This window comes from Solanum lycopersicum, chromosome 10 (genome assembly GCF_036512215.1).
Source record: "Solanum lycopersicum chromosome 10, SLM_r2.1".
Classification (NCBI taxonomy): Eukaryota; Viridiplantae; Streptophyta; class Magnoliopsida; order Solanales; family Solanaceae; genus Solanum; species Solanum lycopersicum.
The window spans coordinates 16758210-16777528 of NC_090809.1; the positions used below are offsets into that span (position 1 = coordinate 16758210).

General features: G+C 32.0%; 1 protein-coding gene across 2 annotated transcripts in view; it reads right to left on the minus strand.

The window, feature by feature from the left end:
• Positions 1 to 1579: 1579 nt before the first annotated feature.
• The window catches only part of LOC101260484 (coiled-coil domain-containing protein SCD2-like), a 39423-nt gene continuing 21683 nt past the window's right edge, over positions 1580 to 19319 (minus strand). The window contains exons 15-17 of one of the 2 annotated variants that reach the window (XM_010328985.4): positions 18614 to 18654; positions 15335 to 15461; positions 1580 to 1893 (exon numbers count right to left, since the gene is read on the minus strand). In XM_010328985.4, coding sequence (XP_010327287.1) covers positions 1775 to 1893; positions 15335 to 15461; positions 18614 to 18654 — 287 coding nt within the window. In that variant the 3' untranslated portion in view covers positions 1580 to 1774. The remainder of the gene's footprint in view (positions 1894 to 15334; positions 15462 to 18613; positions 18655 to 19319) is intronic. The other variant, XM_069290518.1, reaches the window with a different exon arrangement.

Below are 19319 nucleotides of genomic sequence, written 5' to 3' on the forward strand. Positions count from 1 at the left end.
AACTTTTGGCCATAAAAAAAATTAAAATCTTTGAAAGACAAGTTAATAGAAATGATATTCAACTATATAAATAGAGGGGCCTTGTCATACTTATGATCTTGACAAATATGTAAAAATAAATAAATACATCAAGCTTCGTTATTCTAGTAATTAAAGTATTATTCATTCCTATAATCACATTATGCCTTGTAATCTTGATACAAATCCTCTTGCCTTGAAATTCTTTTCATTTGCTTAAAGCTTCTCTAATATTCCACATACAAAAATTATATCACATATGAATCTTTAATGTTAAAAGATTTGTATTTATAGAAAAAAATATAGCTTTGGAATATGAAGATTCACTTACAAAGTTGAAAGGTCAAGTGTTACAAAAATTAAAGAAAAATATAAATTAAGAACATAAAATTAATTTAGAAGATAAACCATATACATGTATCTATTTAAAGGGTAAAAAATTTAAAGAAAATAAATTAAATTAGATATTTTAATTAAGAATTATTCTAAAGAAGTGTAAAAGTCATTAACATTTTTAATAAAATAATTTAATTTAATATTTAAATTAAATAATTAAATATTTTTATATTATTTTAATTTATAATAAGGGTAAAATCGTAATTCAACTTTTAATTTTTTTGGTTCTCTCTTATAATAATATATGATATATGATATGATCTTATGTTTAGTGAATAACAGAATATGCTTGAATGAGTTCTCTTCTCGAAGTTTCATTAGTTTTTTAAAAATCAAAGTTTGTGTGGTTGCTCTAATTTTTATAAGTAAATTATTATATAATAAATGAAATTACATTATTTGTATCAATTATCATGAGCGGAAAAACTACACAACCAAAAGTATATCCATGAGTACATGACCTAAACAAGGTTTTTTATGGAATAAACTTTGTATTGCAATTGTATACCTTATTATCTCTTTCAAATTAATGATTTCTAATGGTTGTAAATGTTATAATCTTCCCTAGATTTAACTTTTTTGAGTAAAAAAATGTAAAACATGGAAATGAGTTAAACGTAGATTTCAGATTCAAAAATTGTCTAATGATTTATGATGTAGTAAGATTAACCAACTCAGAGTAAATGACATTGATTTGAGATAAACACTTTTAGTCCAGAATAAAAGTAATATGCATCTAGTTTGGTTGAGAAATAGTTAAATGTAGCATGGGTTTGATAAGCTAGTATGCTAGCATTACAAAGTGATATTATATGTTAACCTGAATTAAGGTAAACACTTCTAGTAAACACAATCATGGTTTTTCTCTCTATAAATTCTCAGTTTAAGTAATATTGTTGAAAGTTACAAGTTACAAATTGGTACCGAAAATCATTAGTTAACTCTCACAAACTTTGCCATTTCCTTCGAAAATTAAAAAAAATAATCTTATTCCCAGTTGGTTCAACCCAATCTAATTTAGTTTTATATTTGACAACAATCGTGTTATATTATTTTATGGAGGCATAATTTGGACATATCACCATATAATAGTAATTTGTCTATATATTTCTATTTAACTTCTCCTCTTAAAATAATTTCATATTTGCATGAACATTCACATTAGTATATTTTACAATATTGTGCATTGTGTAATAAAAACTTTCAGTCAGCACTTATAGTATTTCTATCATTACATGAATAAAAACTTTGAAACAAAAGTTATTAAAGAGCAATAATAATAAATAAATAATTGAACTAAGAAATGCCAAAACGGGATGAGGAAAAAGTTACTAATTGGTAAGTGAGAAGCAACTCATTGTCAAAAATCATTTTCCGTTTGCATTTTTTTGGTATTTTCTGGATCTATTGACCGGCGAGTTTCTTGCCATAATTGGGTTTCAATCCCCAATTTCTTGAGCTCTATGAGGCCTCGCTCAACTGCAGTGTGGAAGAAAAAGTAAACAATATGTACATTTTGACACCCTCCCATTGTAGGAAAGCATAAGAACTCAGTGAATATGGGTTATTTCCTTAAACAAAAGGGGAGGGGGGGGGGGGGGGGCACAACAAATTATAAGGAGATTAAAGGTAAATAATAATTTCTTTCGTAAACAGTTTTCGTTGACCAGAAATATTTATAGCTTCACATTTTATGATTTATTAGTAGGAAGATCTTAAAACCCACCCAAGTGTTGGGAAAGGGAAGCACAAAATAAATGTGTACCACGAGGCGATAGCGGAAGAAAACCTAAGTCAAAACTTTCCCTTTCTATTTGACCAAAAGAATATAAAATAATGCAAGAACAAAACAGCTTGGGGCAGCAAATAAATCAAAAAATAAAATAAAATAAGCAAAACAAATCAACACATGAGATTCCAAATTATGTCAACTTGGCTATGTCACATCTATGATTACTATTTTTTCAGTTTGAAAACTCTGGAAGGAAGTCAATAGCAGTAAATTAGAAAACACAATATCTCAATCGACTGTTATTATTAAAAAAATTGTTGACTAGCTGAAAGATTGTTCTCAGCTTCTTGACATTAGATTATCTTGGACGTTTACTGAGTCTATTCTTCTGGATGCGCTCTACAATCATCAAGCTCGTAAACTCACAATTGACTCCATATAATTGAGTTATTCACTCCCCTTTGATTGTAGAAATCTTCATTGATTCATTTGTTTCATGAGTACTACTAACCTTGTTATGTTGTTATTGTTGAGGATGTTGGTAGATTGTTGAAATCGAGGCCATTGTCACCAGTTGGACTTAAGGGTAGTTTTTATGCTTTGGGAGTGTGGTAGTTAGTAGTGTTTATCTAGTTGTTAAGCATCTATTGTTTGAATACTAGTAATGTCATACATTATATTTGATACCAATTTCACTTGTTTTGTGGTACGACCCTGGTTCATGCATTGGATATTTACTACTATTTTGACAATGCTGTTTTTACACTTTTACTCTTTTAAATTTTGTTTTGATGGAAGTCGTACCACTTGGATCACTTGAAAAACTGGTTTTTAGACATTAGAGGCATCTGGGATGTTCTCACTTTTCACTTGATCAGTCAGTGCGTTGGTGTTGAGAAATGAGCTGACAAAGAACAGTTAGAAGAATAAAACAGTTAGGATTAAGAAAGGATAGATTAGTCTTTTTCTTAGAGTTAGTTATAACTAATCCTCTGTTAGTAGATTCTAGAATGTAGTTTACGTATTGTAAAATTGTGAACCATGAGTACTGATGTAATTCCTCTGTATTGCTCAGTCTTTGAACTCAAACAATGAGAATTTCTCTCTTTCAATTTTAGATCTTCTTCTTCAATGTTATCTCCTTTTTAATGGAAGTATTTTGTTAATTGTTCCTAATTTTAGTTATTTACATGTTATCAGAGCCATTCACAGTAATCTCTGTGAAAGGCGATTGGTGTTTGGATAAAAAAAATTGAGATTTCAATTCACAAATTCATTGAGTTCAAAGTAGAATCATAGATCTGAATTGGATTGAGATTTGTTGTTCTACTGCTAAGCACTTGCTTCCAAAACTGTTGATTGATTGGTGATTGAGAATCAGAGAAATGGGGACTAACAGAGCATCTGTAGATTTGGATCAAGCATTCAACAATGGCCAGAATGAGAATACATCAACTCCAACTTTTCTTCAGGTTACATCACTAACTGGACAAGGTATCAATTATAATCATCCTCTCTTTGTTAGTCCAGCTGATAATAATGGAGTTAGCATTATTTCATTTCAACTGATTGGCATTGAGAATTATACTCTTTGGAATCGTTCAATTACACTAGCACTACTAGGAAGGAACAAGATAGGCCTAGTAGATGGAAGTTGTATGAAAGAAAAGTTCAGTGAAGAACTATGGGGACAATGGGAAAGAGTTAATGCAATTGTACTTTCGTGGTTGATGAATTCTGTATCGAAGAGTTTGCTGAGTGATATTGCCTTTGCATCCATTGCTTTTCAAGTTTGAATGACTTAAAAGAAAGGTTTAACAGGGTAGATGGATCTAGAACCTACAGTTTGCTTAAGGATATTGCCTCATTACATCAAGGTACTGATTCTGTGTCTGTATACTATACTAAACTCAAAACTCTATCGGATGAATTTTGAGGCTTTAGTTCCTGCTCCATGCTGTAACTGTGATAAATCTAAAGAGTTTGTTACTCTTCTGAGTAGACAAAGGTTATATCAGTATTTGATGGGGTTAAATGAGTCTTATCATCAGGTTAGGAGACAAATTTTAATGATGAATCTCTTAACAACTACTAACCATGCATATGCTATAATAGTGGGAGATGAGTATCAAAAGGCCGTGGTATCAGTTTCTAGAAATATGGGGTTAAATTCAGTTGGAGGAGAATTTGTAGCAATGTTTTCTAAAACTGGTACTTCCATAGGATCTTCTCAAAGGTTCAAAAGGAATTCCATATTGATATGTGATTTTTTTCATTGTAAGGGTCATAGCAAAGAATTTTGTTATAAAATTGTATGGTACCCACCAGAATTTAAGTACAAAAGAAAGGTACAAGGTTTATTAGAATCTCATCAACATTAGCTAGAACACTTCTCATATGGTATGAATACTAATGTTCCTGTTCCTGGATGGGGAAGGAAATCAGAGACTACTCAGGGTACTGATGAAGTGATACAACAATCTATAGGATCTAAAACAGTGAATCAAGCTGAGATGAAGGTAAAACAACTTCTTCAAGGTTGTACATTTACCAAGGAACAATATGATCATATTCTCTCAGGTTTTCAGAACAAGACTGATTCCACTACTTCAGCTGTTATCATGCACATGCTGCTCACACTGCAGGTAAAACTTTTTTTGTTTATGAAAATAGTGAAGTGTGGATCGTAGATACAGGTGCCACAAATCACATGGTCTCTCAGTTGGACATGTTTATAAGAGGATCTATGATCAAGTTAGAAGTTTCTAAGAGTGTATACTTGCCTAATGGAAACACTACACAAGTAACTCATGTTGGTTCATGTGCTTTATAAGTTATAAGTATCATTTCCAATGTCTTCTATCTACCTGAATTCAAGTACAACCTGATGCCAGTGAGCAAATTAACAAAAGAACTTGGGTGTTCAGTCACTTTTTTTTTTCTAATTATTGTGTTTTCCAGGAACTTTGCAGTGGAAAAGTGAAGGAGATTGATAAAGAAGATGGCTGTTTGTATACACAAAAACATATTGATGATAAGGAGAGTTGTGATGAAAAGAGTACCTGTATTGAAAGTTGCTCAAACAGTCTCTGATATGGAAGTGTGACATCGAAGATTAGGACATGTGTCCTCAGGAGTTCTTGATAAGATGTTTGATGTGAATGATCAAAGTATAAGTAAAGTGTCTAAATGTCTAGTCTGTCCTTATGCTAAATAGACAAGACTTACTTTTCCTTCTAGCTACATAATAAGTTTACACATCTTTGATTTAATTCATGTTGATCTATGGGGTCCCTATAATACTTCTACATTTGATGGAAATAAATACTTCCTTACAATTGTTGATGATTTTTTCAGAATGACCTGGTTGTGTATGTTAAAGCATAAATATGAAGTGAGTATGTTTATCAAATTGTTCCCAAGATTTGTTCAGACTTAATTTTCTCAAACTGTCAAAGTAATTAGGACTGAAAATGGTACTGAATTTGTGAATTATGTCTGTGAGACTATGTTTAAAGGGATGGGAGTTGTGCACCAAAGAACATGTCCTTACACTCCTCAGTAAAATGGAGTAGCTGAGAGAAAGCACAAGAACCTACTTGAGGTTACAAGGGCCTTTAGATTTCAGGCAAAAATTCCTTTAACATACTGGGGACATTGTGTGTTAGCTGCTTCACATATTATCAACAGGCTACCTAGTAGTGTGCTTAACTTTCAGACTCCCTATGAGAGGTATTATGGTAAGAAACCAGATCTCTCTCACTTTAGATTTATTGGTTGTCTGTGTTTTGCCAAGGTTCTTAATGAACATGACAAGATGATGCCTAAGTCAAAATCTGCAGTTCATATGGGATACTCAGAAATACAGAAGGGGTACATTCTATTTGATCTTATTACTAGATCATTTTTGTTTATCGAGATGTATCCTTTAGGGAAGATGTTTTCCCTTTTCCACAAATAGACTCTCATGATGTACAACCAGTGTTTGTAGATACTTTGCAGCCTCCAGTTTTTTCTATGTATGGATCTCTCCATAAGTTTCTGTATCACCTAGTTGTACTGAAGCTGATGTTTCTCCTTATGATAATACAACTGAGTTAGAGGATACACTTGAGTTAAAGGATCCTGATGTCTTGACCTCTTCACAGGCTCCTGCTACAGTTCAGGAAGAATCTTTATAGGTTCTTCCTGCTGCATCTAGAATATCATCCAGAAATACTCATAAACCACTATGGCTGAAAGACTTTATATCTCTCAACATTAATAAGGATGTCAAATATCCTCTCAGCAATTACATGATTTATAGTCATCTCTCTCCCACATATCAATATTATATAGCTGTTACCTCATCCCTGCGAAGACCTGGTTCTTGTTCAGTTGCTGTCAAGGATCCTAGATGGGTTGCTACTATGCAATCTGAGATTCAAGCATTACAATCAAATCACACTTTGGATCTACAAGATTAAGTACAAATCAACAGGTGAAGTTGAAAGGTTTAAAATAGGTTAGTAGCTAAGAGGTATAGCCAACAAGAGGGCATTGATTACACAAAAACTTTCTCATCAGTTGTTAAAATGGTGACTGTGAGATCCATAGTTTCTCTTGCATCTTCAAGGCATTGGTATGTTCATCAGATGGATATTTTTAATGCATTCTTGCATGGGGATTTGGAGAATGAAATCTATATGCAACTTCCTCAAGGTTTTGTCAGTCAAGGGGAGAAAGTGTGTAGACTGACAAAGTCCTTGTATGGGCTCAAACAAGCTCTAAGACAGTGGAATCACAAGCTTACTGAAGCTCTTGTTAACCTTAAGTTCAAACAAAGTCAGTATGATTACTCATTGTTTATTGACAAGTCAACAACTGGAATTTGTATTGTTTTAGTCTATGTAGATGACATGTTAATCATAGGCAGCACTCTTGCATTAATAGAAGACACTAAACAGGTTTTACAAAAGGCTTTCAAGATGAAAGATCTAGGTGAACTAAAGGATTTCCTAGGGATTGAGTTCAGTTTATCAGAGGATGACATATTGACGCATCAGAGGAAATATGCTCTTGAGCTTATAGTTGAGGTTGGTATGACAACAACCAAGACTGCAGGAATACCTATTGATGTCAATGTTAAGTTAACATCAAGGTAGTATGATGAGCAAGTTAATCTGAAAAATGAGTCTGAAGATCCTTTGACAGATCAGACAATGTATCAAAAACTCATTGGTAAACTGCTATATCTTAATATGACAAGGCCAGACATTTCCTACAGCACACAGACTTTTAGTGAATTTCTCTGGCAACCCAAAAGGTCCCATATGGATGCTGCATTGAGGATAGTGAGATACTTGAAGAAAGAACCTGGTCAAGGTTTACTACTAACTAGTTCATCTGATGAATTAGTTTATGTATTTTGTGATGCTGATTGGGCATCATGTTCGTTAACTAGAAGGTTAGTTACAGGGTAAATGATCAAGATAGATCAGTCATTGGTGTCCTGGAAAGCAAAGAAATAAACCACAATGTCCAAGAGTTCAGCTGAAGCTGAATATAGGAGTATGCCATCAAAAGTTTCAGAGTTAGTGTGGCTACTTGGCTTGTTGAAAGAAGTTGGAGTTGGTGTTAAGCTACCAGTGCAAGTATATAGTGACAGTTAAGCTGCCATACAAATTACTGCAAAATCCAGCATATCATGAGAGAACAAAACATATAGAAATAAATTGCCATTTCATAAGGGAGAGACTACAATAAGTCTTGATCAAGATAAACTATCTACCTACACAAGAGCAACAAACAGATTTCTTGACAAAAGGGATGTCAAGGCCACAACATGAATATCTAGTATCCAAGCTAGGTGTGTTGAACATCTTTACACTTCCTATCTTGAAGGGGAGTGTTGAGAAATGAGCTGACAAACAACAGTTACAAAAATAAACTGTTAGGATTAAGAACGGATATATTAGTCTTTTTCCTAGAGTTAGTTATAACTAATCCTCTGTTAGTAGATTCTAGAATGTAGTTTACGTATTGTAAAATTGTGAACTATAAGTACTGATGTAATTTCTCTGTATTGCTCTATCTTTGAACTCAAACAATGAGAGTTTCTCTCTTTCAATTTTAGCTCTTCTTCTTCAATGTTAGCTTCTTGTTAATGGAGGTATTTTTTTAATTGTTCCTGATTTTAGTTACTTATAATAGCCTTTCTCTATATATTTGGCTACTTTTACCTTCGATACCATGATAGAGAAGATCTGATACCGTGACAGAAGCTTTGAAAGTCATGAATCGGGATCAAAAGTGTATACAAACTTCTTGAGTCCCCTATGATCCCTCTGATCATGTGACACATTGATCAGCAAAAGGTTAGTTGCATAAGTCCTACCTAGTTGTCAAGGGTAGGAGGTAGGTACATATACTTGTTTGTGAGGTACATGGTTTTGATGGCTTAGTTGGTTTCTATCACATAAGTTGCATTCATTTTCATTGTACATCATCAATATAATTGATTGTTGTTTGCACCAACTGGTCTTACAGAGGTCGACTGGATTATGTTTGTTGTTGTATACTTTCCATGATTATGGGGGATTGATTAGGTTAGTGTTCGATTATATGGTTGTGTATCTTATGTTGATTTGATGGTAGTTATGTATATCAGTTGTATTTTTCCTATCTTGGTGTTTTTTATTCGATTAGATTTGATTGACCTTTTGGGTGATTATGTTGAGTATCGTCATTTACCATTAGTATCCTTGTTTAGTTAGCATCCGTAAGAGACTTTGTCGTGATTAGGTTGTTAGAGTAGCACCTCCATATATACTGCATTGTCCCAGTCCCTTAGTCAGTGTATTACATTTCTACATCTTTGTTACTTGTATTATCATATGATACTCCTTCATTAGTTACTTGTGTTGCACTTTCCTTATTTACATGCTATTTATATTGTCTTTATCTTTGGAACTTAGTCGGTCTGCGCCTACTGAGTATCACTTATTGGTACTCATACTACACATCTGCATCCTGCAGATCATAGTACAAGTTTTTTCCATTTATTTGGGACTCGTGCAAAGAAACTTTTAGGATTCAGAGCTAGGGTGAACCCGTGACGTTCAGAGTTGCTGATCTCCCTCTCTCTTGGATAAAACTGGTCATTATTTTAAATTCGGAGATAGTTCTATATGTATTTGTATTTATACTCCTATACCAACTAATGTGAGGTTTTGGGGTTATTTTGTATGTTTATATTTGTTACTTCTCCTCCTTTTATTTTTATATGGTCCCCTACTCCCCTTGTGTTTTCTTACGCGTGATAGCACATTACTTCTGGTTCCGGACTATGGGGTTTTGCTACCTACTGGTAGTGTAAATTAGATATCATCATGAAACACTTCTCGTTCTATGCAGTGGAGCGTACGAAGCACGAAACATGTGGACTGTGCTTAGAATAATTGTTTTCTCAAATTCTCTCCTTTCAATCACTCACAAGGTCAACATAAGTAAATTCCTCTTTATATTAACTTTATTTCACCATGGAAGGTCATGGAATCTCACTTCTCCATACTTGAAGCTTGAAGGAAAGCTTGCTTTTTTTTTAAAAAAAAAAAGGCAGAAAACTTGGAATCCCTATCAATTTAGATATGTTTCTCATACCTCTTTACAAGCTTGGGTGATCATCTGTAAGGGTAAGGGGTGAACAAAATCGAACACAAAATTGCACCAAGCTGTATGTCGAGAAAAAATCTGTGATTTAGTATTGGAAAGAAAATTTGAATACTTGGATTGAGTTGGTTTGAACTTGAAACAGTCAACCCAAGATCAGACATATAACATCTCGCAAATTGAAATAACTAATAATAAGCTAAGAAACCAAGAATAGTAATTTTTGGAAATAAATAGGGAAATTTGGAAAATTTCTTAAGTATAAAAGTGAGTTTTTGGTCATTTTCAAATGGTCATAATTCTCATATTAGGAGGAGTTAAATTGAGTTATTTATATGGTTTTAAATCCATTGGGAAGATCTTTCCAACAACATCAAATTTTCCCATTTACGATGTCGTATGAGGGAGGTATGCCTTTTGGAAGTTGGGTTGTTGGATTGAGGAAAAATCCAATTAGGATTTTAGTAAGCGTAAATTAGTTTTTTCACCCTAGTATTTCCTAACTCGTTTTAGGGTTTTATTAGGTATAAAACCAAGTCCCGTATCAGTTTTAGAAAAGTTGAGAATGCTTAGGGCTTGGGAGAAAAGAGAAGAGAAGAGGAAAATAAAAAATTCTTCAACAACACTAAGGTTTTGCTAGTGGAATTCGTCGGGGGTTATCTCTATTGAGGTATGTGAGTTCTTTCTGTGTGTATTCGTTCATGCATACACCAATATGTTAAATTCATCAAGTTATGTATTGATTAAATGATGAATCTTGAAGTTCTTGATGAACAATTGTTGAAATCTCGTTGGTAGAACCGTAGTGTAACTTTAGTGGTTTGTGATTCGTGTTTCCGGGCTGTTTTATGAGCCTAAACTATTGCACATTGAGAATATTAGAGATCCTAAGTTTTTGGGGTAAGATCCATGCAAGTTTGGGAGGTTTAGAGTTGAAAACCAGAGAAGAAAAGTCGGAAACCCGTCTGACAGGCCGTGGAGCGCCTCGCCTATCAGAGCCCCTCACGACATACTCTGTCCATTAGGCCCTTGCGCCCCGCGCCTTTCGAGCGCCAGGGTGACCTGGAGATCCCATTTCTCCCCTATATTTTTGTGTTAGTTCCTAAGTGATGTACCTATTATTCCTAGATGGTTCCAACACTCTAAAGTAAATCTAAACATCACTAAATTATCCATAAATATGAGATCATGATCCTTGAATCCATAATTCAATTCAAGGGAAGTTAAGATCAAAGTCAAAGAAGTTAAGAGTCAAGTCTAAAAGTTAAGAAGCAATTCAAAATAAGTTCCTAAGCATTAAAGAGTCTTAAACAAACATTTTTACTTTGTTTTAAGGTTCAACAAAAGAGTTGAGCAAAGAGTAAAAGAGTTGAGTTAAATTTTCAAAAGCTATAAGGGAACTAAGTATTTCCTAAAAGTTAAGTTTCAAGTTAAGCAAAGAGTAATAAGTTGAGTTCACTTCTCAAGAGTTATAGGGGAACTAAGTAGTCCCTAAGAATTTAAACAAAACGTTTTCAATCTTTTGAGAAAGAAAGGAAGCTAGACTTCCACAGATCTCATGGCTGGTTTTAGTAAAAAATAAAGGAAACTATGATTTCCAAGAAAGCTTTTGAAGCTAAGTTTGAACAATTACCTCAAGTTAGAGAAGAATTTGTTTTAAAAACATATGAGCTAAGTATTTTGGGAGTAGTATTGACACCGATCTGGCGACGCGAGTTTATATTAACTCAAGTCTCCATAAACCATGTAGTCAACATGGAGATATAAAGGATTATACTTTTTAGATGATTCCTTAGTGCTTTTAGCATAGACTAGTGGATCCAAGTAGTAGTTCAGGTTGTATACCAACGGAAATGTATAGAGCGTTCCTCTTGCAACATGAGATTATACGTTGTATCATTACTAAGGCTCATAGTGATAGCTGTCGGTTAGAGAATCACCCCTAGAACTTATATTACTTTCATATATAAGTAAAATTGAGTTTATTATTGTTTTACCTTTAATGAACTAAGTTTTTACACTGTTTTATAAGTTTTTCTTATATTGCATATGTATTTATCGCTTTATATTGAGTTATGACTCTTAAGTTAAGGAGAGCCAAGGTAAATTCATTCTTACTCCATTCAAGCATTACAGTTGTGTTTAGCAATCCAACTCGCATACTCGTACATTCATGTACTGATTCCAATTGGCCTGCATCGTCTTATGATGCAGACGCAGGTAACCATGATTAACACACATCCTTCATTGATCCAATTTGAGCTCTAGAGTCAGTGGTGAGCCTCCTTGCATTACGGAGGATCTTTTTATTGCTTTCTAGTTAGTTCAATAGAATGTTGTGGGATTTTCCCCAACATTCATCTCAGTCAGTTTAGAGGCTTCATAGACAGATAGTCAATTAGATTGTTCAGTTTGATGTCTCTTTTATCTTACATTTCAGATGCTTTAACTTTGAGACTCAAATGTCATTTTGGCTAGATTATTACATTTTGAGTATTTTCCCCTTGACAATGTTCTTTATTGTTATATTTAGCTAAGTTAAGTATTCCCCTGGTAAGTCAGGCCAAGGGTTCTCTCGAGGCTAGCAATGGTCACCGAGTGTCAGTTCCACCTAGGGTGTAGGCTGGGGCGTGACAAAATCAACTCCATATTCTATATATCAGTTTTAAATCATACATAAAAGTATTATTTTGATACAATTTATAAACATTTCTTATATTTTTTTATCTTTTACTAACATATTATGTCAAGTTTGGCTTAGAAGTTCTAGGCTACGTTCCATCGATATTAGTAACTCTAATGAAGCTCAAATAAATATTACCGATAACAAAAGAATAATAATTCAACATTAATAATGACAATAACATCGAATATGTGTTCTTGAGTTTTAGAGAAAATTGTCAAATATCCCCCAACTTGTTAGTCAATTCTCAACTACACACTTATACTTTAGGGATGTCCTTTTATCCCTTGAAAATTTAAAAAGTTATATATATACCCCTTTAAAATGTCAAACCCAAATTTGGGTTAGGCAGTGACATGCACGTACTCCTGCCACCTAATATATATCATTTTTCTAATGAGAGAATTATCGTTCTTTTTCTTTATTCTATTTTTGTTTTTATAGTCTTTTGCTTTTCTTTTTAACCCTTTTCTTCTTTTCTCTTGCATCAGAAAAGTTGTGTGCCATTAAAGTGTAATTGTAAGTTTCATTTGTGACCTTAAGATTTTTACTTTTCTTAATCTTACCTATATTGTAACAAAATTTTCAATTGTTTATTGTAGTTGATATTTTTTTTTTGTCCGTTTTATTGGTAACTTCCTTTAACACGCAACATTTTTACAGTACTCTCCTTCGTTTCCCTGAAGATAGCCAAAGATGGAACCACCTTTGGATTTCTTTGACTGGTCATTTCTTTCCTCTTCCTTGTTTTTTTTCTTTTTTGAGTTGCACGCTTCGTCCAAAGTCATAGAAATAAAAAGCAGTGACCAAGTATCAAGCAGGTTGTCAAGCGAAAATAATTTTTATTACAAAATCAAGTTTAATCTATCTCCCCCCGCCCCCCCCCCCCCCCCCCCCCCCAATTAGGGCTATAAACTGTGAAATATATGCACTAAGAAATGCAGTTAGACATATTGTGGATCGTGGTCTTCTATCGGAATAATCTCTTTTATTTTCCGTCAACTTAAATTCGGCAAAGTGTTTGAAGAAGAAGAAAGAAACGAATAAACAACAATAAATATAACACATTAGAGTAAAAGGTAGCATTAAAACATTTAGAAAATAATAAAGTTAATATGAAAAAGGGAATACTTTTAAAATTAAAGTTTTAATAAAAAAAATTGCTTTGTCACTCAGTGAATCATATTTTCTTTATCACGTCAGCATTAGGAAACAAATAGTTTAGCTTAGGAAACAAATAATTTAGCTTTAAAATATTTTAAGGGGGTCATAGGACATCCGTAAAGTTAAAGTGTGTAGTTGAAATTTCGAATATAGATTTTTGGGGGTGGTGGTTAGACCATTTTATCTTAGTTTTACATTGCTTTTGACAATTAAAATACATAACTTAATTTTAGTTTTCTTTAATATTTAGTCATGTAATTAATATTATTAGACTTATCTTAGTATAATTTAGTACTTTAAATTATGATTATTTTTATTATGACTTATTTATTTGTAATATTTATTTTATGAGGTTTCATTATTATTTTTTGTTGAATATTTTAGTGTTACCACTTATCATATTTTGTGTTATCTTTTTGAGAAAACCTTTGATAGTTGTATTTTCATAGGAGTAAAATTTATTTGAAGTACGAGTAAATTATATGTTTGTAGGAATACTTTATCGTGAAACTCTAAACCCAAGGTTGAAAAACCTGGATTTCATTAGTTTGATTTGGTTTATAGATTCAAACCCAATACAAATGATTTGATTTGATACTTGAAAAACGGAAAATGCATAAATAACCCCCAATCTATGTCTGAAATCCCACCAGACAGACTTATACTATACAAAAGTCTTATTACCCCTCCCCCCGAACTTATTTTATAAATAATTTTCTACCCATTTTCGATCTACGACACTAGCTTGAAAAAAAGTCAACACGCATTGGACCCAGAGATAATGTTACGTAGGCCGAAAAGGGTATAAAATTATTTATAAAATAAGTTTAGGAAGGTAATAGGACATTAATATAGTATAAGAGTATCTCTGAGATTTCGTGCATAGATTGAGGAGAATTTGTACATTTTTCCATTTGAAAAAAAAATCCGCACCATGTATACCCTATCTAAGAGTATGTTAATAAGATTTTTAACCATATATGATGCGAGTCATATATGGGTTATTGATTTTCATCATTTAATATTAGTTAAAATTCCAAAATTGAGAGGGTGCAAGTTTATGAGACTTAAGTTAGAGACGTGCTGTCCATAATGCATATAATTAATATTTTGTCCATTCAACATGGATATTTGATAAGTGCATTTTTAATAAGGGCAGTATTGTCCTAACATAAATTCAAAACAACGTATCGTACAATAAAAAGATATCAGTTGTTTTTCCAAAAGTTTGTTGAAAAACTTAACCCTAAAAATAAAATATTTTTTTAATCTAAAACAACAATATGAAATTGCCAACCAAAACATGTATTTCCTCGGACCCAATTTATATGAGTTACTTTGACTTCACACATAGTTTAAAGAGAAAATGTATACTTTCAAAATTTATTGTCTAAAATAAGTGATAGATGTTTGTATTGATGTAAATCATTTTATTAAGGATAAATAAATAATTTAAAGGTAAATTATTACTAAACTTAGAAATACCTCTTCTTTTTTTTTGGAAAAACTAAAAAGAAAAGTAATTCATATAAATTGACATAAAATTGTACTTTGTTTAACGACAGTAATAGCTCCAAAGCACTCAATGGGTCATTCTTTCTTCTTCTTTTAGTTTGCGATATTTTTCATAAGTTGAGCGTGCATTGAAAAGTAACTTATTCGCCTTAAGCAAGATAGAGGTAAAGTGTTACCATGAACAGCATCATGTGAAGTGAGAGGTTGGCCACTTTGGTTGATCCAAAACTGTAATCTCTCTTCTGCAATATCTGCCTCCACTTCGTGATTTTTTGCCCTTCTCCAAAAGTATGTCAGCCATGCCTAATATAATATTAATCTTCCAAAATTAATTAAATTTGGAAACAAAATCCAAAATTAGGTATAACAACTATAAAAATGATATATTGAAAAGAATTAATTAAGCAATTTGGTTGTGATTAGTTGAAGCAAGACAATAAAAGAAGATCTTCATCTCCTTATTTTGACAAACAAAAATGAAACAAATAGTGAGAATTGAGAGTCGTTCAAACATAGATAGTTATTTATCATGTCCCGCCACTAAAATCATGAGTAAGTTGTCCAGTGTCGCACAGAATATCAGTGAGACTCTAAGTTCGTGACATATAGGTCTATATAAGGGAAAATTGAGTGGTGAGCATGTTATAATGAGGTATCTAAAATAAATGAGGTCCTTTCTAGTGTTGTGTAGTCTTTTGAGAATATGAAATATACTAAATTTTTAGTTATGTTATATTTTGTCGCTCGAGTATTATTTTCTCCATGTAAAAAAAGCTTGGTGTCCTTGTTGTCTTCTTGTTCTTATTATTTAATGTGGATAACATTAGTACATTTTACGAGATTCTCACAAGTGAATTGATAATATGAAAACGACAAAACATCAAACTATAAGGACTTATTTGTAAGTTATAAATGAAAGTATTCAAATTCATTTCGGATTTCTATTCAAAAAGTGATGGCTATTGTGATCAATATAAAAGGTATAGGGAGAAAGTAAAGAAAAGATTCTTTTGCTTTTTTAACACTTAAATTTGATTATATGATGTGTGTTATTGATGAGTCCAATTCTATAATGGTAGAGCATGTCTTTACGAGCCCGCTAAAACATCAATGGGAAATAAGAAGAGCCACCGGAGTATCTTCTTAATTAAAATGAAGACTGATTTTAAGAAGATAATGTAGGTGAAATGAATTATAAAGAAAATTAATGAGGAAGAGGCCGTGAAAAAGGAACAAGTTATGACAACAATTTCAAGAATAAAGATAAAAGTCACCAAGCATTCAAAGGTTGTGATCGTCAACAAAGAGGGAGAAGATGATGTGATTACTTTAAATAAATAAATGGAATACAGTATGAGAAAATAAAAAATTGAGGCTATGATGATATAAAAACTTTTAGGCTTGATAATAGAGGTGCATTCACTTCAAAAAAAAATTGATGACTTTATGATCAGCTTCATGAAATTCATCACCTTCTTATGAAATTGTAGTCCACTCCCAATAAAATAAAGAGAAAATAGCTAGCACACTTCTTCATATATGTTTAATGCTAAAAGAGATGTTGGTTTGAGATTGTTTTTGTGTAGTTTATATTAATAAGTTCTGAGCACACCATTACTCTATCAAAACTCCCAAAGAACTCATACCTTTGGGTATCATTGATGCTAATATGAATGAAAATAAAAAGAAAAAATTGTTGTCCTATTAGGAAACGGGAAGAGGTTCCAAGTGCAACAAATTGATATGAAGAATGCTAGGAATCATATTTGATTATTACTTCTTTCGGTCATTGTTTTGTCACTATTTTTAGATCATATGTAGCTCTTTGTTCAACAATTTCCCCATTTTAAGATAATAAACTCTTGTTATATGTTAACATACATAGGTAGGACCCACGTGCTATAGTGGGATGTACATGCACTCGTTAGCTTCCAAAAATAATTATATATTTTATTTTAAAAAACTGACAGAAACTAAAATATTTAATAATGCCCCCATAAGAAGTATGAAATGATACTTTGTACCAGTGGTATAATTTGATTCACCCAAATAACCACGGTTCAATCCCAAGTAGAACAAGCTTAATATTGGTGGACATGGATTTTTTAAATTCTGAGTTCACCTATGAATGTAGAGACAACTTGCTGCTGGTACTGTATTGGGGCATGGCCATAGAGCCGTCAATATGAATTTGGCCTGTTGTGAGGCCAGTTCAACCCAATCATTGAAATAAGTGGGGTTGAACTTTATTTTTTTGGCCCATTTAGGAAGGAAGCTTTTTAGCCTGCCCCATTTGGCAGTTGGCCTTGTAGGCTCAGCCCGCATGCCTCAGAGGTCAGCCCGTGGGCTATTAATTTTGAAAAATATTTATATATATTTTTAATGGTCTTTTATTTGTAAATATTTTATCAATAAATATTTTGAAAAATATAAATTCAAGTCTTTTGCAATATCAAATGAAGATGAACTTCTTAAGGAAATAATATCACATATTAATTCAAATATGATCGATGGTGGAGGCGGAAGCGGAGCCGTAAAACTTTAATTAATGAGTCATGTAATATTTAGAAATTTAATTTTGTTAAGTATTTGAGTTGCCTTGTGTTGATGGAAATCTTTTAAAACCACCTAGTTTTTTGTGGGAGAAATGATAGAATGATTAACATTTATCCACTAAATTTTACTGGTTATTATGCATTTTGTATGTATTCACCGAAGTGTGTGATTTATAAATGTATTTTTGTATTCACCGAAGCGTTTGATTTTTAAATAATTTTTTGTATAAATTGATGGTGTGTTCATAAACGTCAATGTTAATACTCTTTCTAAGAGAGTAATATTAATTTTTTTTTATGAAGGGTCAACCTGTGGCTCGCTTAAGGATAGATTAGACTGCTATTTCATATGCCCATTAATTAAAAAGATCATCCCACCCCAACCTGTTTAACTCTCTAACACGTTAGGGTTGTATTGGACCAACTCATTTTGCCAAACTCCATGAAATTGAATATAACAATAATTAATAGATGGGTATGTGTGATATCTTTGCATCAACTTGAGGTGAATGTTCATTGCATATAATTAATTAGCATGGTTTTAGGAACCTTGTCTTTTTCCTAGCATAATTATAGGAAAAATATTCTATCTTAATTATAATTATCTTTTCTTAGTTAGGTAGGATTCACTTATAATAATTTATAGAAACATACAAAAATAGGAAGAGGCCTTTTTTCCTCAAATTCAACTGAATAATATCCTGATGGTTAAATTGCACTGACACCTCATTTTTTATGTCGTATTCGTGTCGGATTTTTTTAAAAACACACTATTTTCAAAGAATTTGATACAAATTTATTGACATTTTAAAAAAAGTTTGAGAATCAGTAAAGAAAGGGAAGAAGAAAGGAGGAAGAGAGGGAAGATCAATGTCAAAAATTAATCAAAGAGTCAAATACCTGCTTAAATTGTACATCTTCCGACTCCTCTGGACTCAATTCTGCGGTATAGATAATATGATTAGTTATATGAAGTGTTGCCACCTCATTTAAAAGAATATATATTATTAATATCCCTATATTCACATACAATTGTTTATTATTTTAAAAATATAAATTCATATTTTAATTTGTTATTTTTAGCATATTAAAAAAATATAATATTTTTTAATCTATTTTTATATTCTCTCCATTCACATATAATTGTTTATTATTTTAAAAATATAAATTCATATTTTTATTTGTCATTTTTAGCATATTAAAAAAATATAATATTTTTTAATCTAATTTACTATTAACATTCATTACTTATTTAGTATATAATTTCTCAAAATTTAAGATTATACATCAATTAATATAAAAAATATTGTGGTAAAAAATGTTTAGATTAATTGTTATTTCTTAAAAAACGTGCAAAGAATCTAAGTAGACAAGAAAAAATGAACGGAAGGAGTATTAGGAAGCAAAGAAAGTTGTAATGAAAATTTTTGATTACTACTCATGGAAAAATATAGTGTAAATTGCAGATAAAATGATAAATGGAATTCATGGAATGCCAACATATAATCTAAAACCTTGTTAAATAATATGTCATTCCTTTTTAAAAAATGACTTAATATGATTTGAAACGATGTTTAAGAAAACAAAGAAAAGTTTTTTAATCTTG